The sequence below is a fragment of the Rhincodon typus genome, chromosome 18 (genome assembly GCF_021869965.1).
Source record: "Rhincodon typus isolate 14 chromosome 18, sRhiTyp1.1, whole genome shotgun sequence".
In the NCBI taxonomy this organism is placed as follows: domain Eukaryota; kingdom Metazoa; phylum Chordata; class Chondrichthyes; order Orectolobiformes; family Rhincodontidae; genus Rhincodon; species Rhincodon typus.
This window is the reverse complement of record NC_063349.1, coordinates 19334057-19361347: the sequence shown is the minus strand read 5'-3', so window position 1 is coordinate 19361347 and position 27291 is coordinate 19334057. Positions and strand designations below refer to the sequence as shown.

Here is a 27291-nt window from a genome sequence, read left to right as displayed (position 1 = left end):
ACGAATGGTGCAGCAGGCTCAAAAGGGCTGAATGGCCTACCCCGCTCCTATTTTCTGTTTCCTTGCTGAAGTGACTAAGTGCTAGCTAGTAACCCTACCTTTATCATGCAGGAAACAAATGTGTATAATCCTTTGTAACCAGCCATAAGAAATGTATCTAGAGTGAGAGTAACGACTGGTGAAAACAGTTATATTCTTAAACGGTCATTCCTTCCAATTCACCATAATTAACTTCCGAGAATGATTTCTTTAATTAAAAAACTATGACTATTTCCAACAGACTTCACTGAAAAGGAGTGGGAATAAGCAATCCAACTCACCATCCAAAAAACCCTGCATGATCAAGCAGTAATTACAGGAGATAGAACACATAAAAGTGGTCTCGTGGACGCTGAAATTCTGTTAAAAGATGTCCAGCATATAACATGCAATGTACAGAAAAATTTCAAGATAATATAGATAGATATAGGATCCAAAGAAAAACTGAATCACAACTGGAAATATGAATATACCAGGACTTTGGCAAACCACACTCAAAGAATGTAAACACCGAACATATGTTGCATCAACTGAAAACACAGTTACAAAGAAAAGGGCCATATACTTCTGGCAAAGTCTGGAGGCAGTTCCATCTAATAGTTGAGGCTATTTATTCACAACTTAATTGACATAAATAGTTCAAAATGACCTCTATTTAAAAGGGAGGTGATTGCTCTTGTTTCAGAGGGTCTTTGAACAAAAAACAGACCATATTAGAAGCATATTTTCAATTACTTTCAAACATTCATTTGTTTCTTTACCTGGCACAGAAAGCATAACCTTAACAGAATTTCTATTGGCATCTTTCTGATATATTTGGACTGTTACTAAAGACAAGATAATCTCAGCAGTATTTCAACTGAACTGCAGCACATTTATCCATACTTATTTGGAACTATGGGAGGAAGGAATGGTGACACCTTAAGTTTACATTATGAGAAACTTGTAAGGGTAGATCAACACACAGACCCACAATGCTAGGGTTACCCAGCCAAAGACAGGGTCTGGTAAAACTCACCTTAATGGAGAAAGATTCTGGATCAAAAAAATTAACATTCAAGGTACAGGGAAAAGGGAGTGAGCTGGAGTCGCCAGATTTGTTACAACACAAATACTGGCATGTCTTTACAAATCACTAGTTATGAAACATTTCTCTTCAGATGAAAAACCTTAGAATAATTTTTTTTAAGAATGACTATGTATAATCTACAGCTCTTTCTTCAGGCACTTTAATACATATTTGAGTTATAAATGATAGTGATGGGCAAAAAGAATGTTGCATGGATGATGTCCACAACATTGAGAATTCTTGGCTCTAGCAAATGTACATTGCAAAAAATTCATGCATATAATCACAACTGAGCTGTACACAAGCTAACAATTTGTTAGGCAGAATCATATAAAATTGTGATCTGTGTGTGTGTTCTGCAACAATCAAATTCTCAGTATGTACTCCTGATATGAGAACAACGACAGGGTAATGCAAAGATGTGTGTGTAACCTACCCAACTAGCTTCAATATTTGTGTATTTACTATTTATTCCAAATTTAATAATGTTCATCAAAACTAAATTAACAAATTTACAAATTAAACATTTTTCAAAAAAGCGCATAACCAGATTATCTCAGTATTCCATTTAAACAGTACCTTCACAATCTCAGGACATTGTAAAGTTCATTGCTGCCTATTATATGTTTCTGAAGTGTAGCCTGCTTTGTAGGAATCTTGACATTATTAAGGTCTCACAAACAGAAATAAGATACACAGCTAGAAATTTAACTAAGAGCCAGTGGTTGAGGGATAAATGTTAGCCAAGGTACCAAAAACTCCTCTACTCTTCCTTAAATAATTCTTTGTAATCTTCTACATTCCCTAAAGGATAGATGGATAGTGGTTTAACACTTCATCTGAAGCATGACAGTACTAATGCAATGCTGTATTGTCACTCAGGATTATGCGCTCAACACTCTGGATTTTGAGTTGGGTATAAGGGTACAACCTGTGAGTCTCACTGACAGCTTACCCACTCGAAAAAGGGAGGGAGAGAAAATTGCCATCAGAATCAGCCACCTTTTGACCTTTCTTTGAAAGAATATCAACAATCTTGGGCACAATCTCTAATTATTGGAACATCTAACTAAAGAATCTCAATCCCCATTCAAGTAATGTCAGCAGTTACTCAGAAGCCAACGTTTATAACATTATAGCTTTTGGATATGTACCACTTGTTTACAATCTGACATTTAGTTCATCTCTCGTGATTCTTATCGAATACTTAAACTTAAAAATCAAAAGCAATTACTGGAAGCGTGTTCTTGTTTGAGCAATAAGCAAGATGCACGTCTCACCAGTGAATGCCACTGTGAAAGAATTACTAAGAATCAGCAATTGCATTGTGTATACTGCAAGATGTAAATTTTCAACACAATGGGGAAAAAAATTAGCAAACATGAAACTGTTTACCTCATATGACAAGTCATAAACCCAATTAAAACACCTCAAAGAGGAATTGTGAATGAGGCAGTTACTATGATGCTATTATTTCAGAAGGTCTACTCCAAAACCTTAGAGGTCTATTTCACACATTCAATCTGGTCTCCAGGCTACAGGTGAAGTGGTTTGGAGATCTCAAAGGAGAAGAGTAAAAAAAATTGACTTTTTAAGAACAGCATATTTTTATAAAGACAGTTCTCCCTGGTATGAATATAAGAATTTTGCAGACATAACCTGAAATAATTGACAAAAGTAACAAAAACTTTGAAACTTAATATTTGAAGTTACTGATGTTCTAACAGCCAGAGAAGGCTTATATTGAAAAGGAAGGATGAGTTAGTTTTTTTTATATAGAATCTCGGTGGTAGCATTTCTTTCAAATAGAAGTAAACACTTTATATAAGCCACAATGATACAAAGAACAGCTGTGCAATATGTAACACTGTTATATACCTTATTCTTCATAAACTTGGAATGGCTCCTGTAAACTTCCATCTGTTTCAACTCTTCCTCTCTCTCCTCAATGCTCAGAGCTCCATTTGACTTAAGCATCTGTATTTCATCCTCAAGGTCTCGAATGTTCCGCTCCAGTGATGTGATTTTACTATCCTACAGAGAACACAAACAGCTGAAAGCAGTTCTTTAATGGACAGCTTTTGTTTTATGACTACATAAATTCATAACTATCTGATACGGCACCAATATGCAAGCTTCAGGTCATCCAAAGTATGAAAAGAGTAGTCTTTAACTTTTAAATTTTACGTCACCATTTAAATATTTTACTATTTAGTAATGGAGTATGCAAGTCCACTATGATACCACTTGAGAAATCTAGAATCCCATGTACAAAAACCACTTTGCAAATCTAAAGTTGAAACCAATAAATATTATAACTTCTGGCCTAGCACCAGAAGTGACCAAGAAAGTGTCGGATTGCTAACAACCAAATTGGTTCCCACTGATTTTTAAGGAAAAGTTATAAACTGATTTTGTTTACTTGCAGCAATAGTCCAACTTTATATTGTTAACTAAATGTTTTCTAAGAAATTAAGAACATGGAATAGAATCACTTGGATCCCAAAGACAATACTGAACAAGTCACATCACAATTTAAATACAGCAAACAGATTCACAAAAGTGCATCAATTCACACGCTTCTGTCAAAACCCAAGCATACGTTAAGGATAAGAATGTAATGTCACAGCTGAACTTCCGACTGCAACAAAATGACAAGAATGAACATTCAATGTAATGCTCCTACCCAAATTCAAGAAACAACTTAAACTCAATGTCACAAACTTACATCACACATGCAAACTTCTATTGCAATGCATTCTAAACCTACACCACCAACATGGTTAGTTCAGCCCACACAAACAAAACCCAATCATATCTGGCAAAAATAAGTGGTCATCCTGACAGAAGTTTTTCACCTGATGAAAGCTAAAAAATATCAATTAATAAGTGTGAGGCACAATGAATCACTATTATGAGTTACTTTGACAATTTGCAAAACTGTTAACATTATTTACAAAGTTAAGGCTAATCACTTTGTCACTTCAAGTAAACACACTGGAAAGACTGTTCAGACTCCTTCCTTCTCCCTCCCCTGTGATTATACATTCAAACAGTTGCTAGTAGACAACTGTGCTCTTCCAACTATAATGGTATCTTTGATTAGTGAAAAGAAGAAGCCGGTGATATATTTATTCTATGGAGTAACATTGCACTAAAGGAATATGAGCTTATTTTTAGACTTTGCAGACCTAAGCATTAATATTTCAATGTAAATTACATCGAATCTTTGAACTTGGGTTGTACACCATAACACAATGCCAAATAAAAATCAACTGGAGTCAACTTTCTGAGTCTGTTACAGAAATGAGATACCTCTCCCATTAACTATGCATCATGGAAAATTGTAACTTTTGATCTAGTGTGAATAGTGAACAGTTTAGTCACATTGAGGTGAAGGGTGCAGGAGGCAGGTCTCATGAACGAAAAGATTTCAGAGGACAGAATAGGGGCCCGAAGGCAAAGGTAGTATCATAGCACCATTACAGCACAGAAGAAAGTCCTTTGAACAGTTGGGTCTACACTACGCTTCCAAAGAGGGATTCACACAATGTGGCTTTCCACCCTCTCCCCAAATTCATTGTCCTCAAACATTTTAGAGTATTTAGAAAATGTAAAAAAATCTATGACACCAAAGGTGGCTATTCTGCCCATTATGTCTGCCAAGAAAGGAATCAACTCCCTAATCCCATTTTCCAGTACCTGGTCCATATCACTGGATTGGGATAAGGCAGATGGAACCTGGGTAGCAACTAAGTCTCAACCTTACTGACTGAGTGGTGGGGGGGGAAGAGTGAGGGAGAGGGAGAAAGGGGGGAGGGGGGAAGGCGGGGTGGGGGGGGTAGCGCAGCGGATAAGACAAGAATGAGTGCGGGGGGGGGACAAAAACGAGTGACGGACAGACAGACAGAGGACAAGAGAAAGAGAGGGGGGTAAACAGAGGATCTGAGCGAGAGACTGACAGACAGACAGAAGTGAGAGTTGAGACAGACGGAGAGAGGAGACAGAGACAGAGACAGAGACTCACACTCAAAAAACACAGAATGAAGGGGACATATAAGAGGCAGGCAGAGGATGATAATGAGAGAGACACAGAGAACGAGAACGAGAACAAGAGAGAGACAGACAAAACAAGAACGAGAAAGGCAGAGCATGAGAACGAGAGACACAGAACGATTATGAGAGAGACAAACAGACAGTGAGACAGAAAGAGACAGACAGAGCAAGAAGGGGACACGGAGTGAAAGACAGTTAGAGAGATAGAAACAGGGAGACAGAGAACAAAAGAATGAGAGTCAAGGACAGACAGACAGGCAGCCAGACAAAGAGAGAGCAAAAGAGAGACACGCAGAAAGAGTGTGAGACAGACTCAGACTGATTCAGAGAGAGAGAGAACGAAACCAAGACAGACCGAGACCAAGACAGAATGACGAAATGATAGGCAAATCGAGAATGAGAATGAGATCAAGACTCAAAGAGAATGAGAACCACACCGAGAGACTGTAAATGAGAACAAGTCGAAAGAGAGCATGACAGAGAACAAGAAAGAACGAGTTGCTGATTTTGTTAAAATCTTGCATGTGTTGACATTCAGCATAATATTGGATCTTTCAGAGTCTGTCTCTTTTCATGTCATAACCTTACATTCCAGATTTATCTTTGGGCATCAGCTTTGAACTATCGGAATGCTGCCTTCATCAGCATCATTTTCACAAAACCAGTCCTGGTGGCAATAATGCTCAAACTCTATAGTTGAGACATAGGAATGTGGCACCGATGACTATTCAATCCCACTGTCCTGGAAATATATGCTGCACTTAGAAATCCTCTTTTCAATCAGACTACTTCAAGGTTGAGACATTGATCTTCTAGATTTTGAGCCTTGTGGCATTTTGGTGCTAGGTCAATGCTCATCACTAAATGATGTGTTTAGCAGCTAGAAGTCCCCCACGTGAGTCAAGTGATATAGACATAACATTCTGATTTTTGATCCAAACAAGGGCTCAATCTAGGAGATGTCAGTGCTTTGATGTAGGATGCTGCCATGTAATTTTTTATAATCAGGGCATGCTGAACATACATTGCTTGCAGAAGAATATCACTTACATTAGCTATTCCCACTCTAATTTTTTCATTCCAGATATTGGAGTCATGGCCAACCCTGGCATTAATATTCTCCAGAATAATGATCCTTTCTTCGTTGGGAATGGAATTAAGGTCTTCATCAAGGTCAGAACAGAACTTGACTCCAATGGAGATGTTACAGGCCAGAGTAACAGCATAAGCACTTATGAAGCTGACATATTGGTTACCGATAAGATATATATGAAATGTCATAATTTCTATATTTAGGCAGTTCCCTCCATGGATTGTCATTTTGATGTATTGGAGAGGTATGTGTGGTCTGACGATTTCTTGAATAATGCCATCGGGAGTTTCTTGCTCCTGGTTTGAACACATGTGACAGAAACAATGGGGTTAGGGGTCAGATAAAGTGCAGATCAAAAAGTCCTGAATGACAAAATAGGTGAAGGAAGACTGTGAAGGAGGGCAGAGACTTGCAAGCAGCGAGGTTATCCTGGTCACTAGTTTGACACATCTCCAAAATCTGATCATTAACCATCAAGATCATGTTGACTTTGTGACCTATGCTGTCATGTTAAACAAATTCACATATAGGCTCTAACAGGTCCATTTGGCAAGTCCTGTGCAGTAGAGAATTGACATCAGGGATAAGGCTGTGAACTAGGTAGTTCCTAATCAAGAATCACAGGCAACTCGATACTAGCATGGGGAATAAGATGTCTTTGGGCAGTATCTTCTGTGAGTACATCTCTTCTGGATGCCCTCTGATAACTCCAAATGGGGCATGGTCCAGAAAAAAAAACCCTAAAATACACTGTCCCACTTACTAAGAACCACATTCTGCAGGATCACCTTCACTATGGTCAAAGTGAAAAAGGTACATCCTTCAACTTAGAATGTTGGAACACCAAGGAATAATCTGAAGATCAACCATGCAAAATTAAGATCTACAATTGTATCACATGAACCATTGAGATGCCAAAGTGATAATGATGTTCTCAGTGAGTCCCAGCTTCCTAGAGCAGCTAAAAGAAAACACCTTCTCCTGGAAAGGAAAAGGAAAAGGAAAAGGTTAACAGCAGCTCTGGTATCCAGCATGTTAGTTCTGTCATCTGGAAAAGGATTTCGGACACATTGCCAGAACTGCCCAGTTGCATAAATGAATAATGTCGTGCATAGAGACAGATGTAGGCTATTCAGCCCTTCAAGCCTGAATTGATGCTAACAGAGTAAGGTGGAAGGTAAATAATTAACACTACTTTCTTAAATAATGGTTCCATTCAATCATGACTATAATTTTGCTCTCAATGGTCACAGTCCAAAATCTCAACACGAAGAATATCACAAGCCCAAAATTCAAAATGGTCAGCACACAAAAGATCAGGAATCAAGTAGTTTTTCATATTATTTTGGTTATCAACTAAGCTTTTATTCCGATTAGATTTCACACAAAAAGAAAATGTAACACTAGGAGTAAATGTCAAAAAATATTTAGGGATGTGAGAAAAGGCAAATATTAATATACAAGTCCTGAGATGTTATGTCAAAGATTATCAAACACCTTTGAAATTCATCAAACCGAAATCAACATCCCCCTGCATATTCAGATAATCCACTGAACCACTACAGACACGCTAATATGACAATAAAAATAAACAAAAGTAAAGATCTTTATTTACCTTCATTTCAATAACAGTTTGCAGTGCTTTTGTCTTAGCTGATTCTGGAGCCACTTCAATTCTCCGCTGAATATCCTAAAGAGTTGAAGGAAGAAATGAGTGTTACAATTGAGGTTTAAGCCAGTATGATCTTTCGAACTGTCTCCTTAACTCAGGGCAAAACGCTGGGGGTTATGCAACCAGTGCTAAAGTCGGCTTGATTTAGATTAAAAGGAAGGCTGAGATAGGGTTACAAGGTGACTTACGCAAGGTATTCACACTCAAAATTGTAAAAGGTAGCTACAGTGTCACTATGAAAATGAAGTAAGGTCTTCACACTTGTAAACAATTGCAAAGGTAGTTATGATGCTGTTGGAAATTCTGAAATATTCCTAGTCCAAGGGAAGTGTTAAGAATGCCAGGTTGCAATCACTAAATATCTCAGACACGTGAGTTATTCTATCAGGCTCCAGGACAGGAAAAGAAGCTACAGGCAGTCAGAAGCTATGGTCCACTGCACAGGAATGACTGTGCATGCCCAAATTCCTGAGTAGTTAAAACAAGCTTCTACTAGGAGAATAATCTCTAGAGGGGAGAAAGACTAGAGAGAGACAGTTCTGAGATTAGAGTTCTTAGGCTGAGAAAGGAAATAAAACAGAATTAAACCTGAAGCTGAAAAAATTTTGAACTGACTCAAAGAATTGAATGGCAAATTGAAGGACAATGTAAAGTATACCTTTGTAGTCAGTTTTATTAATTAAAAACCGAAATAATTGCAGATGCTGGAAATCAGAAACAAAATCAGAGATTGCTGGAAAAGCTCAGCAGGTCTGGTAGTGTCTGTGGAGAGAAATCAGTGTTAATGGAGTTCTGAAGAACGGTCATTGGGCCAGAAGCATTAACTCTGATTTCTCTCCACAGATGCTGTCAGACCTGCTGAGTTTTATCAATTGTTCCGAAAGTAAAAAGTGAAAGGTTTTGGAGTTCGTAGTACAAGTTGCCTACAAAGATAGCATTTAGTTAATCAACTTTTTAGTTTTTTGATGTAGTAAACATCTTAAAACATGAAACCTTGCTGCATTATTCTTTCAGTCTAACTTTATAAAGGAGCTTGAATTTCCAGTTAACAGTCTTGCAAGGATAACATCAGAAGGCTAAATTGTAATGAACTTGTAGCCCTTCATGTTTGTGTTTGTTTCTATACTAAACTTTCAGTATATGCTCAATTTTGGCATATGCCTACTTAATTTGTATTGCATCAGTATCAGAAGGTTAAATGTGTGCACATGGTATTGCTTTTCAAAAACACTGCAGTGTTCAAAGAGTGTAACTCTCTGAAATGTTAGGCATAATCAGTTATATTGATGGGCACTATTTTGTGACTTGGTGATTGATTCCCACCGTTACTTTTGCCATGGAAATAGCTGCTGTCTCTATGTTACAACACGGACAAGTTTATTTTTCACATACATAATTTTTGGTCCCCTAATCTCAGAATAATGCCAAACAGAGACTCCTGCAAATTTCAAATTGTTGACAAATCAGAAGAATGTACTTAGTTTGGGTATCCAGAAATAATCAATGGTGAACTACTGTGAAGGCCAAATTATAGTCATACAGCATAAAAACAGGACCTTTGGTCCACCACGTCTAGGCCAACCAACAAAAACTAAGTTACACTAATCCCATTTACTTGCACTTAGTCCCTAGCCTACGATACCCTGGCATTTTAAAGTACTCGTCCAGATGCTTAAGAATTACAAGAGTACCTGCCTCCACCACCTTCGCAAGCAGCATGTTCCATATTTCTGCCACCCTCTGAATGAAAAAAATTCCCTCTCAGATCACCTCAAAACCACTTCCTTCTCACATTAAAACATGGCCTCTAATCTTAGACAGGTCTGCAACAGAGAAGAGATTCTCACAATCTACTGTCTTTACCTCTCATAATTTTGTATGCCTCCTCTGCTTAAAGGAAAACAAACCCAACCCATCCAGTCTCTCCTCATACCTGAGACTTTTCATCCCAGACAACATTCTGATGAATCTCTTCATATACTGTCCATTGCAATCACGTCCTTCAGATAGTGTGGCTGCCAAAACTGCACACAGTTTTCCATCTGTGGTCTAACCAAAGTTGTAACAAGACTTCCTTGCTCCTATAGCCTACAATCTGGCTAATGAAGGCAAACAATCCATATGCCAGACCAGCTGAGACTACTCTGAAGGACTCTCCTCATCCTCTGCCTTCGCCTGTGTTGCGGTCCCCCTCACGTTAAACCACCAGTCATTTCTCTCTAAGAGACAGCAATCCTATGGTTTAGTCAGACTACGGTGACTTTACCTTTACAGGAAAATACTGACAGAATTGAAATTATGTAGAGAAAAATGTATTCTTTGTTAGAAAACATTTTAGTCTGAGAGAATCTCATCATGAGTAGCTGGTCTTCAAAAGATTTAGTAGCTTTCCAAAATTACATATCATAGTTTAAAACCATGACTACAAGTAGAAATGGAACATTTTAACACAGAAAAATTATGTTATAGAAACAGGGCCTTCAGTCCAACTCATCCATGCCGACTAGGTTCCCTAATCTGAACTATTCTTGTTTGCCTGGGTTTAGCCCACATGGTTCTAAACTCTTCCTATCTATGTACCTGTCTAGATGTCTTTTAAATGTTGTAATTGTACCTGCCTCTATCACTTCCTTGGACAGCTCAATGTCAATTTGATGATAGGTACGTACACTAAATAGTTCTACATAACAAATTGTAAATACCTACACTGAAAAAGATAAACACGCCAATAAAATACTTTCTTTTCGCAAAATAAGAATAAAACATCCATAAAGGTTTATCACTTTTCTTTTTCCCCAGTCTTGCATTCCCATTTAAAGCTTGAAGGAAGACATTAGAAAGAGACATCTCAAAAAGCTCCACATTTTGCGGACAAGGTATATTGTGGACATGATTTTTCATGTTCTTCTGTTTATTCTTGTAACTGTACTGGGACTGCTCAGTTAGGGGTAATGCTAATTTTGGGGCACAAGCCTTCAATACTATTGCCAGAAGGTTATCAGAGCCCAAACCTTTATAATATCAAGTGCCATCAGGTCTAGTGTATCGATGTGGCTGAAGCCTGACATCTGTGATGCTTGGAATCTCAGGAGAAGACCGAGATGTTTTGTCCTTGACACTTCCACTGGAAGATACTTCCAAATGTTTCAGCCTGTCTTTTGCACTCGTATGCTGGGCTCCCTGTCATTGAGTATGGGGATATTTATGGACCCTCTTCTTTCAGTGTCTTGTCTAAGTGTCCATTATCATTCAGAGGGGTGAGAAGTCCAGATGAAATATTAAGCAAATTAACACTGAAATGAAAAATGGATTTCTGGACATGCAAGTTAGGAGAAGTAAGGCATTCACCCCTCGGGCCTGCTCCACCGTTCAATAAAATCAGGCTGATTGGTGGTGCAGTGAATTCCACTTTCCCACCTGCTCGCATAACCTCCGATTGCCTTGCCTAACAGGAATCTATTACCTCTGCCTTAAAATTATCCAATTACCATCATGCGCACTGCATTCAGAGACAAAGAAGTCACAAAACCCTCAAAAAAAATTTTCACCTTTGTCCTCATGCGCCCTAGTTCCGCACCACTTATCCACAAGAGGAAATATCCTTTCTAAGTCCACCTTGTCAACTCCGTTCATGATTTTACATACTTCAAAAAGGCCACCGGTCACTGTTCTAAACTCCATGGAAGCAAACCCAGTCAATCTAACCTAACTCATAACACCCGCAGCTCATTCCAGGTGTCAGACACGGTAGTAAATCTTGAACAAAAACAGAAGCTGCTGAAAGCTCAGCAGGTCTGGCAGCATCTGTAAAGAGTCCAGTGTTTCGGGTCCGGTGACCCTTCCTCAGAACTCTTCTGTCTTCGTTCCTGATTTACAGCATCCACAGTTCTTTTGGTTTTTATGGTAGTAAACCTGATCTGAATCAACTCCAACATATTTACATCCTTCTTTAAATAAAGAAACAAATTGCACACAGGATTTGAGATGTGGTCTCACCGACAGTCTGTATAAATGAAAGCATAACATCGTTCCTTTTATGTTCAATTCCTCTCATAATAAAGGATAGCATTCCATAAGCTTTCAAAGTTGCTTGCTGTATCTGAATATAAACTTGGTGATGCACACTATAGAACACATAGAACAAAGGACAAAGAACAATGGAGCACAGGAACAGGCCTTTCGGCCCACCAAGGCTGTGCAGACACATGATGCCTTTCTAAACTAAATATCTTTTTGTCTCTATGCAGTCTATATTCTTCTATTCTCTGCCAATCTGTATCTGTCAAGATGCCTCTGAAACATTGCTATTGTATCTGCTTCCACCTCCTCCTCTGGCAGCACATTTCAGGCACTTACCACCCTCTGTGTAAAAAAAAAAGGTCACTCTGCACTTCAGAATTTTGCATTCGTTCTCTATTTACGTAGTTCTGTTTTGTTATTTTCCCAGCCAAAGGCATCAATTTCATATTTCCCCACATTATACTCCACCTGCCAGATTTTTGCCCACACAACCTTTCTATATCCATGTGAAACTTATGTCCTCTAGATAACATACTTTCTGACCAATCTTTATGCCATCCTCATCTAATGTAAATTGCAAAAAGCCAAGGCCCCAGCACAGATCCCTGCAGGACTCCACACATCACATCTTGCCTATTCAGAAAAAGATCCATTTACGTACACTATTTCTATCAGCCAATCTTTTATGAATCCTCATATGTTACCCTCACATCATAAGCTCTGATTTGGCACTATGACATTTTATGTCTCATCATGCTAATCCAGACATCAAAGTGAACAAGATCCCCTTATCCAGACAGCCTATTCCTCATTCAAAAAATTACAATAAATTGATTAAACATGATTTCCATAAAACCCTGTTGACTCTTCCCAATGACTGTGTTTTTCTAAATGACCAACCCATAATCTTCTTAAATGATTGATTCCAACACCTTTCCAATGATAAACATCAAGCTAACTGGCCTAGAGTTTCAGGTTTGCTGCCCCTACTTAAGAATTCACTACTTTCTACTCTGATGAAACCTTTCCACAATCTACCAAATATTGTAAGATTAACAATGCATCAACTACCTCATTAGATGGTGAGAGAGCCAACAAGAGGAAATAAGATACTTGACCTCATCCTCGCTTGTGTACAAATAGCAGACATAACTTTCTATGCTAGTAGTGATAGGAGAGGCCACTGCATAGACCTTCTATGGTCAAAGCCCATCTTCACAGTCCACATTAAGGGGACAGACTTCGAACTAATTGACAACTGCGTGTGATTAGTTACATGACCCAACATGCAAGGGCATCAGAGTGGCAGAGTTCAAAACATTCTGTGCTTTATCCTTTTGTCATCAAGAATAATTGTCCTCCCACAGTCCAAAGATGTGCAGGTTAGGTGGATTGGCTTTGCTAAATTGTCCATAGTATCTAGGGTGGGAAACGCATTGATAGGGTAGGGGGTGGGTCTGAGTGAGATGCTCTTTGGAGGGTTGGTGTGGACTCTATTGGCAAAATAGCCTGCTTTCCCACTGTAGGGATTCTATGAAATCTATTCTATGAAAAATTCATTGGCCAATGTGTAATTTTTCCCAGAAAGCCAATCCTGGCAGAGAAATCAGTTATTTTTCTTGAAGACTGAGTGACAGAGAGAGAGATACTATGCGCATATGCACATGCAGGCACTTTGGGAATATTTAGAGGGACAAGCATTCATACTGTGATATAATTGACAGTGTAGCTTAAGAAATTAATGCACCTCTTTTGATGAAGCTTTGTGTTGAGAATGAACCAATGATTGTGTTGAGAAACCTGGTTGATAGGATCATTAAAAACTAGGAGCAGGAGCAGGCAATTCAACCCCTCAAGCTTGTTCCACTATTTGATACGATCGTGGCTGATCTCATCTTGGCCTCAATTCCTTTCCTACCTGCTCCCCATTATCCTTCAAACCATTACTGATTAAAAACCTGTCTATCTCCTCCTTAAATTTACTCCATGTCCCAGCATCCAACCCCATCTGAGGTAATGAATTCACAGATTCACAATCCTTTCAGAGAAGTAGCAGCTTTTCCTCATCTCTATTTTAAATCTGCAACCATTTATCCTAAAACTACAGCCTTTATAGAAGTAAATCATTCTTATCAATTTCTAAGAAAAGAAAATTTAAGTTATCAGAAGTTCTCGGCCCTTCACTGTTGTCATGCTGCAATATTACAAGTTACATAGCATACCTTAGGCTTTTGCAAAGGTCAAGTAGAGTTCTCGCCTGCACTTAAAGTTTAAATGAAGGTACAAGGTTCTCACAATTCAACTATTCAATGTAGTCATGATGTAGTAGTAGTAGTGTCCCTATCTCTAAGTCAGCAGGCCAATATTCAATAAAAATTGAAAGAACTGCGGATGCTGTAAATCAGGAACAAAAACAAAGTTGCTGGAAAAGCTCAGCAGGTCTGGCAGCATCTGTGAAGGAAAAAATAGAGTTAACGTTTCAGGTCCAGTGACCCTTCCTCAGAACTGTTCCCCAGTTCTGAGGATGGGTCACTGGACCCGAAATGTTAACTGTTTTATTCCTTCACAGATGCTGCCAGACCTGCTGAGCTTTTCCAGCACCTTTGTTTTTGAGGCCAATATTCAAATTTCAGTTGCTCCAGTGATGTGTAATAACATCTCTGAATAGTTTATTAGAAAATATCTAGTGTTGTTTAGCCTCTGAGACATCTAGTAAACATTCTAGCAAAGTCACATCTGCTAAAATATGTGAACTGTTAACTTTGAGAATTGGAGAAGAGCCTTAGTTTGATTAAATAGCCATTATGAAGATGTTGTGCAGAGTCATGATCGAAGTTGGGAACTGAATATTGATGCAGTAATCATACAGGACTTGAATCTTCAAGAATCAAGTTTGCACTCAGCCTGGAGGAGCTGTTCATGGAATCACTCAATAGTTTTGCATACCAATATCCTAACAAACCTTATTTTTTCAGTTCTCCAAATAATCTGTGAATGCTGAAAATCAAAATCAAAATCAGAAACAAACAAACAAACAAACAAACAAACAGAAATTGCTGTAAAAACTCAGCAGATCTGGCAGCATCTGTGGAGACAAAGTAGAGTTAACGTTTCAGGTCCAGAGACCTTCCTTTAGAACAAATCCAGACATTCCCTGTACTAGTTAGGATTCACTTTTTTCAAAAAAAAGTTACTCAATGTTGAAACAATCCCCAACAACAGCTGCTCAAGAGCCCATCAGCTCCCAAACCCTCTGTATTGTCACTTCATAATTTTCTTTTTAGAAAGCACAGAGGAGCAATTTAGGAGGAGTGCTCCCACACAGGTCCTTGTCTGGTGTTCTCTAGGAGGTGAGTAAAGGTTCGAAAGCTGGGCTGCTCTTTACTAATAGACCAGGGAGGATACTTCCATGCAGATTCAAGTCAGGTCTTTTCCAGGGGTTGAGTAAAGGCATGTAATACCACAACTAATTTTTTATAGAGAATTTTTTTTTCATTTGTTCAAGGGATGTGGGAGTCACTGGCTAGCCCACCATTTATTGTTGATCCATAAATTCCCCTCAAGAAAATGCCCCTGTGTTGGTACACCACAGGGATCTGTAGAATTTCCACAACATTGGGCTGGGGCAGAGATGCATAATGATTCTAAGTTTGCACTTCTGTTGCTAGCATAGGTACTGAAATGAAATATTACTGTTTACTTACTGAGTTTATGGGGTGTGTTAGGGATGGTTTTCTCGAGCAGTATTTGGAGGAGCCAACTACAGGACATAACGTTAGATCTAATATTATGCAATGAAAAAGAGCTAATGAACCATCTTGTTACAAAAGAATCTTTTATGTTGAGTGGCCACAGTATGACAGAACTTTACATTATGTTTGAGAGTGAGGTAGTTCATTTTGAAGCAAGGGTGTTAAAGGGATAAGGCAAATTATGAAGGAATGGAGGTACAAATTGGCTTAGGTGGATTGGGAAAATACATTATAGGCATAACTGTACAATGAACGGTCTTTCAAAGAAGATGGCTTACAGTAACTATACATTCCTTCAAGATGAAAAAAAAACTCAAAAGGATTAGTCAACTGTAGCTAACGAAGCAGGTTCAAAACTGTAGAAGGTTAAAAGAAAAGGCCTATAAAGTTGCTCGAAATAGCAAATCAGAGGATTGGGAGCTTTATGGAATGCAACATAGGAGAACCAAGAAACTGGTAAGGAAAGGGAGAAGAGAATACGATGCAATGTAGCAAAATGTGAAAAAAAGATTGTAACTGTCTTTACATGTACATGAATGAGAAGTGTTTGCTAAAACAAGTGTGAGTCCAATACAGGCAGAATCAGGAGAATTTATAATGGGGAGCGGAGAAATTGCAGAGAAGCTAAACGATTGCCTTGTGTCTGTTTTCCTGGACGAAGATTTCAGAAATCTCCCAAACTAGAGATCCAGGTGGCTAGGGAGAATGAGGAGTTAAAAGAAATTAGCATTTGTAAGAAAATTGTATTGGAGAAATTGATGGGTCCAAAAAGTTGTTACATCTGCAGAACAATATGGTCTACATCCTACAGTGTTGAAGGAGGTGGCTAGAAGGATAGTCAACAAATTGATGATTATCTTCCAAAATTCTATACATTCTGGAATGATTCCCGCAGATGAGAAAGTATTTACTTGCTTAGATGTAGCACACTTAGATTTTCAAAAAACAGAACAAGAATAGTCTTTCTCATGTTGGCAGAGTATGACTCGTGAGGTACCACAAGGATCAGTGCCTGGGAGCCCAATTGTTTGCAATATATTGTTGGGGACTAAATGTATCATCTCCACGTTTGCAGATGACACAAAGCAGAGTCAGAATATCTGTTGAGAGGAAGATGTAAAGAGGCTTTAGGAGGATTTAGAAAGACTTTGTGAAAGGGCAAAGAACATGGCAGATGGAATATATTGTGAAAAAATGTGAGGTTACCAACTTTAGTAGGAGAAACAGATGTGCAGAGTATCTCTGAAATGGCAAGACATTGGAAGGTGTAGGTGTACACAGAGACCTAGGTGTCCTTGTTATTAAGTCACTGAAGCTAACCTGCAAGTGCAGTAAACTATTAGGAAAGCCAATGAAATGTTTACTGTAAGAGGTTTGGTGTACAATTGTATAACTTGGTTAGACAACAAAAGTAGTACCACGTGCAGTTTCGGAATCCTTATCTCAGGAAAGATATAATTGCCAGAGGGAGTACAACAAGGTTCACCAGATTTGTTTCGCCTAGTTTGGCAGACTGTCTGATGAAGAAAAGTTGGACAAACTGCAACTGTTTCTCTAGAATTTCAAAGAATGAGACATGATCTCATCGTAACTTTAAAAAAATGGTTAAAAAAAGGGTTGACGGAAGTAAGATGTTTCTGCTAGCTGGTGAGTCTAGAACCATGGGGCTCAATTTAATAATAAGGTCCAAAATGAAGAGAAACAATTTTACTAACAGCATTGTGAACCTTTGGAGCTCTCTACCACATACAATGGAAGCCGAGTCTTTGAGCATGTTTGCAGATTGATAGATTTCTGATTCCCAGTAACGTACAGGGTCATAGGGATGGGGTGAACAGAAGGCATTGAAATATTGATCACCAATGATCATAGTGAATCTCAGCCCAGTTCAATGGGCTGAATGGCCTACTCCCACTCCTATATTGTTCAATGGTGCTCTATGTAAGGAAATCTGCAGATATGAAAAGAGACGCTTAAGAAAAGAAAAATGCTGTTCAAATAGAAAATAATGCTTACCTCTCTCAGCTGATTATTTTCTTTTTCTTTTTGTTCAACTATGTTTTCTAACTGGTTCACAAGCATTTCTGCTTCAGCTAGTCGGCGTATTCGCTCATGGTCTTCTTCCATTACCTTTGAGGACAGTCCTTTGCTCTGAAGCATCTCCAGCAGTTTCTTGATAGATTCATCACGGGCACTGAGTGTTTGTTTCTGTGTCTCAATACGCAGCTCCATCTCCTCCAGAGTCTTGCGCAATAGGAATAGTTCTTTGGCCTGACGTTCATGTTCAGTGTGAAGGTGGTGGAAATTTTCCTCTGTCAGCTCAGCAATAAATGGCTCACTTGTTCTGCTGCTATTGTCCTGCTGAAAGAGTTGGTTCAAATCTCGCTGAATTCGGAGCTCATCCTGCAAAGCCTGAATTGTCATTTGAAGGTGCTGTAATCCAAAGAACAAGAAAATCAAATTTTTTTTTTTAAATCCATAAAACATCTAACTTCATACTGTACAAAAATGATAGGTTTTCAATGTTAAATTTTCATATATGTCCAGAATTACACAATTATTTTGCTCAATTAATCAATTGTCAAGGAGATGACATAAAGACAAATTAGATGTATGCGGGATTATCATACTACAGGTTCGATGACAGACAAAACAATATAATGAAGATCTCCCTGCTCCAAGCATTTCTGGTCTCTAACAAAACAATAGCAGGGACAATCAAATGCCATATTTAGATGGCTACTAACTATTGATCATTATCTGCAAATTCCTGCAAAACAAAATCTTATAGCCACTTATATAAAGGTCGGATTAACATTGCATTGGAACTGCACACTGTGCAATTTGTCCTGTTATCCCTGCTTGTAATGAATTAGCACCGTGGGAATGTGATCTTGACAAGTGGAGTGGTCCACAAACTGAGTTTCTTGCAGGGTGACAGTTTGCAAGTAGGTCATGTTTTGGCCAGGATAGGCCTTCAATGTTGGCCTGGTATATTCTTGATGCTAGTCACGTTGTGCAGCTTTGTTGTCCCTGAGAAAATCCACTTGTTAATGGATTTTAACTGTTTGGACCAGGAGCCAATGTTCAGTCACCTTTTTTTGACAGCAGGCTTTCAGTTGGAAAGCTTACTCGAGTGAAGGTTGTCACATGCCACCAAACAGTCCAGCCACCGACATCAAGGAAAGCCTCAAAGACACAGAACATCTGAAATTATGTGACTCCTAGCCCGTTTTCAACAAACCTAACCATCACTAAATATCTACATCCACTAAATGGCCTGTAGCCCAACATCGTAATGCATCTTACAGTACACCTAACAATTCAAATTTGCAGACAAACAGAAATTGCTCGAAAATCTCAGCAGGACTAAGAACGTCTGTACAGAGAAAGCAGAGTTAACGTTTCGGGTCCAGTGGCCCTTTCTTTGAAGAACTCAAAACAGTACAAATTCTGAACTGGGAGAAGACCAGTTTTACAAAGTAGAGCTATGACTGAGTCAGGTGAAACAGAAACAGATAAATAAACTCCTCGATAAATCAGTGGCATTGTATTTGAAGGCATTTGAGGAACAGATGGAGAGAGAATTCAGAACAAATATGTTCCTGCTTCAAAAGGATTGAGTTCCCATGTCTACAAACTCGTGGATGCCAATCAGCATGTCGGAACATACCAAAAAAGTGAAATTTAAGTCTCAAAGCACGCACTGTTTGGACACGTTTTGATTGGTTCGAAGTCAAATTTAGTTTGATAATGCACCTATGAAGCACTCTCAGATGTTTTACTACATTAAAAATGCCAGACAAGTCAAATTGTCAATGTTATCAAGCAAGCATGCACAGCGCTTTTAAGAATAAATTAAAGTTAACAAAAAATCATAAGAAGCAGTATTTTCTAAATTCTAATTTAGTAGAATCTAAATGCAATTACAATTCCTGCTGAGAGTGATTAGTTTTAAAATCTTTTGAATACCAGTGACCAAAAGGGAAAAAAAAAGACAAGCATTTAAATTAACCTGAAAACAACATTGAACTGCTTAGGCAATAGGCAATTTATACTCTAAATGTGTAATTCCCAAGTTTTTGTGGTCATGTACCCTAAAAGATTTACTAAAATTCTGCACATCCCTACAGAGTTTGTTTTTACACTGTCCCTCTAATGACCACACATTTTGTTACAACTTAGTACAGTTTGACAACATGATTGCTGGACGCAAAGAGTGCACTTTTTCATGTTCACTGTACTCTCATGAGCACATCTGAAAATAATTTAACTATATTAGCTATATTTTTAACAATATAATGAAGTTAATTTTGAAATTATGATGAACATTCTGTGAACATATTTGCTGGCTCGCTGGTAGATTAAAGGAACCCTCAGAATCACTCAAACATCACACCGACTTCTGCCATTCCTTTTCATCAATAAAGAGAATTTTCTTTCAGGTAAGGAGACATCGATAATGAAACTCAACATCATCTCTAGTATGCCAGCACTTCAGCTGACTGAGAAAAGGACGTTAACCCCAGCTCCAAGTCATTGCTCTACAGAACAGCAGTGTTAATTGCCCTCCTGTTGGCATCAGACATACGGACCACGTTCAGCAAAGACTTTCAAATCACTGGAGAAATATCACTAGCAATATCTCTGAAAAATCATGCAAATGCAATGGCAGGATTACTATCTAATATCAGTATCTTTCCTCAACCCAATAACCCCATCATTGAGACCTTGGTTACCGTTACAGCTCTGTTGCAAATTTGTTTGCTCACCATTTCTTCCTTCTTAATCAAACCCCTTGGTTCTCCTTTGCTGAATTCTAAACTAGTCCCAATTAATGGGATGCTAATTGTTTCTAGCAACCTCGTATTATTTTGGATCCCAATCTACCTTCAAGTTTTTTTGCGAGCCATAGTTGGACCACCTTTTTATGTTATATTTTGTACTGGAGTGCAGTGTACAACTGCTGCTATGCATGCATTCATTCCTTAAACATTAGCCATTGCTTATCCACCATTATGTATTTCCATCTATTGTATCCACGTCATGCCTTAAACATGCCTAGTTTCTTTTATTTCGATTTGAGATCCCAGTTTCAGATTGGACTTCTTTGTTTTCCATCCCAATGAAGAATTTTATGTTATGATCACTCATCCCAAAAGTACCTCTCATGATGAGCTTATTAAGTAACCCCTTTTCGCATAAAATTTCAGTGCACAGTTGCCTGTTTCCTAGTTTGTTCTTGAAATACAGGTCTAGACACATGCTCTAGGAATTTATTTACCAGTATCATTGCTGATTTGCCCAGTCTGTACAGATTAAAGTCATTCATGATTACTGTAGAACCCTTGCTGCATACATATTTCCAGTGTAATACCACTCCCTTTCCACCACTGAACAGAGGCCTACAGACAGCTCCCACAGATATTTTCTGCCCCTTGTTGTATCTTAGGTCTACTTAAATGGATTCAACATCTAGTTTTGAGTGAACATCCTTTCTCACTACTGTGCTGATTTCAACCTTTACTACCCATGCTATTCCCCACCTCTCTTTCTTTTTAACCTGTCTTTCCCAAATACTGAATATCCCCAGATATTCAGTTCCCAGCCATGGTCTACATAATCACAATGATACTGAACATCTCTCCCTTGCTAAATTGAAAAATGAATTGGTATAAGACCCCAGGGATACATAAACAAGCCAGAGCTGCAGAAAAATAATTCCAAAGCGATCCAAGCTGGTGTAGGATCAGTAATTTTTAAATAATAATTTTGACTTGATTAAGCAAGTGAGGGATTAGATTTATTCTGTTAGACTCTGGTTTGTTCATAAACACTTACTGAAAAAACGCCACGTGGCCGAGGTCATAGATTGACGGGTTTTTATTTAATAACTCAAGCTACTGTAAGCTTAAACTAACAAATGGGAGAATGCTTTGATGTTAAACACTTCTTTTCAAGGTCACAGCTACGTTTTACAATAGTTAAGTCTAGTGACTTTCATAAATTGTGTATGTATGCATACTTTTGAAAGAACACTTTGGTATAATGTCTGGAGTCGAATTCTGTAGTTCTTTTGACCTTTTCCTTAAAACATGCATCAGTTGGGACATTCAAGATGACAGTAAACTGCAAGGTGACACTACATATTCTAGACAGATAAATGGCCTCATTGGTGATATGTTACCTTGTTGAAGATGTATAAAGTCGATAAGATAAGACAGGCAAATTGTCTGAGAGGAATGATTGTAAAGTGCCTGGGATGTAAAAGAATGTACCACGAGTCAATGGGAAGTGATGTCACTAAGATGTCACTAGCAAACTAAAGATGGACAATGAACTTTTCAGACACCAATAAGCCAACCTTAGTTCAAGATGTCTCTAACCATGTATGGGGTAGTGACTAGCAAGGGTTACTGAGTGTAGATTCTGTGTGGTTTGATGCACAAGACAGGAAGAAAGACCAAAGACAGAGAACATCAGTCAACAGAACAGAAAACAACAAGAAACCTGTGCCCAGTCAGGGTCTAGGCCCGCAATGTCAGCCTTCCTGCTCCTCTGATGCTGCTTGATCTGCTGTGTTCATCCAGCTCTACACCTTGTTATCCCAGTCAAATAGGGTTGTGAACTGGTATCCTAAAGTGAACCAACTGAAAAAAACACTTCTTTTTTCCCCCCCAAGTATTATTTCTTTTGTACTTACAGTGATAAACATAATAAATTTGCTAAAACTTGTGAAAGCATTTGTACCTGGAACGGGTCTTGTAACTAATCCGACTTGTAAGCTTTTAGTTTGCATTTGACAAACATCTATAATTGCAACTGAATTAGGTCTTACAATTAAAGTTTAAGTCAACTCCAAAATTGTGCACTGGTTTTGGACTAACTCAAGATAACCCAAAATAGAAGAGTCCACCATCACTAGCTTCCAAGATCAGCTTAACCTGTCCATTTGTTCAATCCAGAATCAATAAACCATTTTGAAAAAACTACAACGCTAATCACAGAAATAAGCAAATCCATGCTTCCCCCATCAATTTGTCCATTTAGGACCAATGAACCATCATTTTCATTTGTTATAGGTTGTATTTTTTTCTGTTTAGTTATCTTAAACATCAACACAGACTTATGATCAATTCAAATCCTGGTTGGGGTCATTTTTGAGTTCTGGACCAAAATATTAGAGACATGCATCAGGTCTGTTCCAGTTCCCTATCACTAAGACAACATTCAAATTCCGCAAAATCCAAATGTGGACCTCAAATTGTCGAATGAAACCAAACATAGGTAAAATGAAATATCTGCACAGAGATCGGTATCCTATCAGCAAGTCACCTTTTATTTACTTGTGGCCAGTTAGCTTGGAGTCGGTCCCTGAAGTGAGGAGATTCTGAATCCCCTGTTTATATTGGTCAGCCAGGACTCCCTGATTGGCCCAGGTTAACAAACCCAATCAAAGATTCCATAGTTGAGGTCCACCTGGTTCCAATCACTACATAAAGTCTAGACCATTTGAACCTGCTCAATCATTCCATGAGATCAGGACTAATTTGCAATCGACTACATTTACTCACCTTCGTTCAAATATCTCTTGATGCCTTTGATTAACAAGTTATCAGTTTTAAAATGGATAATTTAAAGGAATTGTAATAGGGTCAGCCAGCTAAACTTCATAGAATGAGTTCTCTGATTGGACCAGATTAACAGCCCCAGAAAGCCCTGGCTGACATAAAAAGGTTTGTGTTAGAGATACCGACATTATGGTGTCTGGCTGTGTATGAGGCAGTACTATAAATCAAGGACTGTTCATGGGTAAATAAAGGGTGACTTCGTGATGGAATACAGGCCTCTGAAGAATTATTTCCCAATTAATCCAGCTTTAACTCTCATTTTCAGAATATGTTCCAAACCATCTGTTTTTCCCAATTTCAGTTCTGAAAGATCGGGTTCTTTATTTGTACAATTGTTTTTCTTACTACTAGACTGCCTTACCACCCAAAATAATTTCTGTGTACCCAATCAGTTCCCTAAATTTGAAGAGGTTACTCATCACTTCCCAACCTCTAATTCCAGGAAATTAATCCTAGTTTGTATAACTGTCCTTGTGATTTCAGCCTTGGAACGAAGATATCATACAGGTAAACTTATACTGCAGTCCCTCCAAGCCCAAAATATTCCTTTTAAGATGCCATGTCCAGAAGTCCTGACAGTATTCCACAAGGGTTATGGGGAAAAACAAAGGAAAGTATACGTGAAGAATGTCAGAGGTCCCATGATTCTATTGACTGGTTCAGCAGACTCGAGGTCCAATGGCCTACTTGAGCTCGTGTTTCTTAAATCGGTCTTACGAGGTCAAACAAGGGTTGTGCTTAACTTTAGCACAACTTCAGCTCCATTGTCTTCTCATCCTCTGCCAATAAAAGCTACAGGTTCATTTTGATTATTCACTGGGCCTGTTAAAAACATTTTCATTGTCTACGCAAATGGATCCTAGATCTCTTCAAGCTTTTGCTGTTTCTCATCTTTCACAGCTTAAAAATTAATCTTTTCTATCCTAGGGCCAAAGTAAACGACACAAAGACAAAAATCATTGTGCTGTAGATGCTGCAGATCTAAAATAAAAACAAGTGCTGGAGAACTTCAGCAGTTCAATCAGCATCAATGGAAAGAGAAATCAAGTTAATGTTTCAAGTCCAAACTGACACTCCGTCAGATAAATGAACCGTCATATTTGATTTGAAATATTAACTTTGCCTCTCTCTCCACAGGTGCTGCCAGATGTGGTTCTCCAGCAATTTCTGACTTTTTTTCCTAAGTAGGTAAACTGGAGGGCATTTATCATGAAATCAATTCATAATTTTTGTCTCTTCACCATATTTTATATCTCTAATTATATGCTTCTATCTACACTGCTCTAACACTAGTCATCTTTGCATCAGTGATAAAACTGGATTGGTGGCTTTCCATCAATCAAATCAGTAATATAGAATGAATACACTGATCCCTGCAGGATCATCATATCAACCAATCTCAAACTAAGAATAATGAACTGGTACTGTCTCCTGGTGCTCAATATCTTAACCAGACAGACAACTGAAGAATTGTCTTCAATTCTATGTGTTTCAACCCTACTAACAAGCTCTTTTATAGGACTTTATCTCATAGGCTTGTAGGTTTTTCTCTCCAGAGGTGCTGCTAAACCTACTTAATTTCTCCAGCAGTATGTTTATTTCTATAGACATGCCCATGTCCACACTAATCACCTTTTTAAAAAAATCAGAGTTGCAATTTAGAAATACCCTTAGAAATATTTTCCTCCTCTTTCTGCTCACCTGAAGGCTTTCAGTGTACAATTACTTTGTTGTTCAATACATACTATGTTAACTTCCCAACAGATATTAGGAAACTGGTGTATAATTAGCAAAAATGACTATCACGAGGGGGCATAATTTTAAGTGATTGGAGGAAGGTATAGGGGAGATGTCAGAGGTAGGTTCTTTACACAGAATGTTGGGTGCGTGGAATGCACTGCCAGCAGCGGTAGTAGAGTCAGATACATTAGGGAGGTTTAAGCGACTCTTGGATAGGCACATGGAAGATAGTAAAATGAAGAGTATGCAGGTTAGTTTGATCTTGGAGTAGGATAATAGGTCATCTCAACATCGTGGACCAAAGAGACTGTACTGTGCTGCAGTGTTCTATGTTCTAATTCCCTGGGTTCACACACTTAACTTCTTTAAATAGCAGAATGACATGCACATTATTAGTTCCCAAATTGACTACTTCAGAAGCCAATAAGTGGGGAATATTGTCACCAAATACTTTAAAATCCAGCACAGAAATAATCTCGTCCTGTAGTTTGTTGCTGTTTTGTTTCCTTATTACTGTTATTTTTGTTTGTTATTTTAGACAATTCCACGCTCTGAACTTGCTGTGCTTTTCGGTTACTTTTTTCAGTTAATTCATAGGATGTGTGCTCCGATGAATGGGCCAGCGTTTATTGCCGATCCTGTCATTGCCATGGCAAAGGTGACGGTAAGCTGCCTTCATAAACTACTACAGTCCATTTGCTGTAGGTAGAATCACAATGGCAATAGGGAGGGATTTCTTGGACTTTGACCCAGAAACACTGAAGGAACGGCAATGTGTTTCCAAGTCAGAATGGTGCGAGACTCACATCTATCCTCAAATGTTGACAGAAAACATCTCATATCAACCCGCAACTCATCAGCCAAATAGTCCGCCTCTCATATATGTTAAAGCAATGACTCAATGGAATATGTTGAGCTCTTCCCATTACTTAGCAGTCACCTCTCTCAACAGGCCTCTATTAACAAGCAGAATCTCATCTGCTGTTAATGATATGGACAAAGGAACATGTTGCTACATTTGCAGGTGACACAAAGATAGGTGGAGGGCCAGGTAATGAGTGTTGAGGAAGCAGGTAGGCTGCAGAAGGACTTGGACAGGATAGGAAAGTAGCCTCTCCAAGCCATTCAACATCCTGACTTGGAAATATATTGCCGTTCCTTTGCTGTTGCTGGATCAAGATTCAAATTCTCTTCCTAAGGGCATTGCGGGTCTGCCTACAGCACATGGACTGCATCGGTTCAATAAGGCAGCTCAGCACAACTTTCCAGGGCAATAAATGCCGGCTTCCCACAAGTAAAGAAAAAAATGGAATACCAGATGAGAAAAGTGTGAGGTTATGTACTTTGGTAGAAAGAAGAGGCATAGGCTATTTTCTAAAATGGGGAAGGACTTCAGAAATCTTAAGCAAAAGGGACTTAAGATTAACATACAGATTCAGTTGGCGGCTAGGAAGGCAAATGCAATACTGGTGTTCATTTCAAGATGGCTAGAATATAAGAGCAGGGATGTATTGCTGAGGCTGCGTAAGGCTCTGTTCAAACCACCTTTGAAATATCGAGAGCAGTTTTAGGCCCCGTATCTAAGGAAGAATGTGCTAGCCTTGGAGGGGGTCCAGAGATGGGCTTGTCATACAAGGAGCAGTTGATGATTCTCTACTCAATGGAGCTTAGAAGGATGAGGGGGCATCTCACTGAAACGTACAGAATACTGAGAGACCTGAATATAACAGATGTGGAGAAGACGTTTCCAATAGTAGGAGAGACTAGGACTTGAGGGCACAACTTTAGAACTGAGGAAGAATTTCTTCAGCGAGGTGGTGGTAAACCTGTGGAACTCATTACCACGAAGGCGGTGGAAACCAAGTCAGTGCATGTATTTAAGACAGAGATAGAATGGAGATGAGAACGGCGGGCCTGTTGCTCATTGTCTATGTTATCTACCTTTTAAGATCGGAGTACCAACCAACTGCTTATTTGCTAATTAGGATCTTTTTTTTGCCCCTTTGTTCTAAAGATATTAAATATTTAACTCCTTTATAACTGATACAAAAAGTTCTATATGTCTCAACAATTAACTCATATAGTAAACCGGGCAGTTGAAACTTTATGTTGAGACAGTAACATTCTCTGATTTTCTTTCTTACTTCTGTTTGCATATGGGAACTTGAGCAAATCTTGTTTAACAACGTTGGGAATTGAAAATCTCAGCTGATGTCTCT

The 27291-nt window shown here is 38.6% G+C and overlaps 1 protein-coding gene across 2 annotated transcripts in view; it reads right to left on the bottom strand.

Moving 5' to 3' along the window:
- Window positions 1–27291, bottom strand: part of LOC109931831 (ELKS/Rab6-interacting/CAST family member 1-like) — a 682193-nt gene that overhangs the window by 629960 nt on the left and 24942 nt on the right. For both annotated transcript variants that reach the window (XM_048608012.1, XM_048608014.1), the window contains exons 3-5: window positions 17718–18134; window positions 7873–7947; window positions 2987–3142 (exon numbers count right to left, since the gene is read on the bottom strand). In XM_048608012.1, coding sequence (XP_048463969.1) covers window positions 2987–3142; window positions 7873–7947; window positions 17718–18134 — 648 coding nt within the window. The remainder of the gene's footprint in view (window positions 1–2986; window positions 3143–7872; window positions 7948–17717; window positions 18135–27291) is intronic.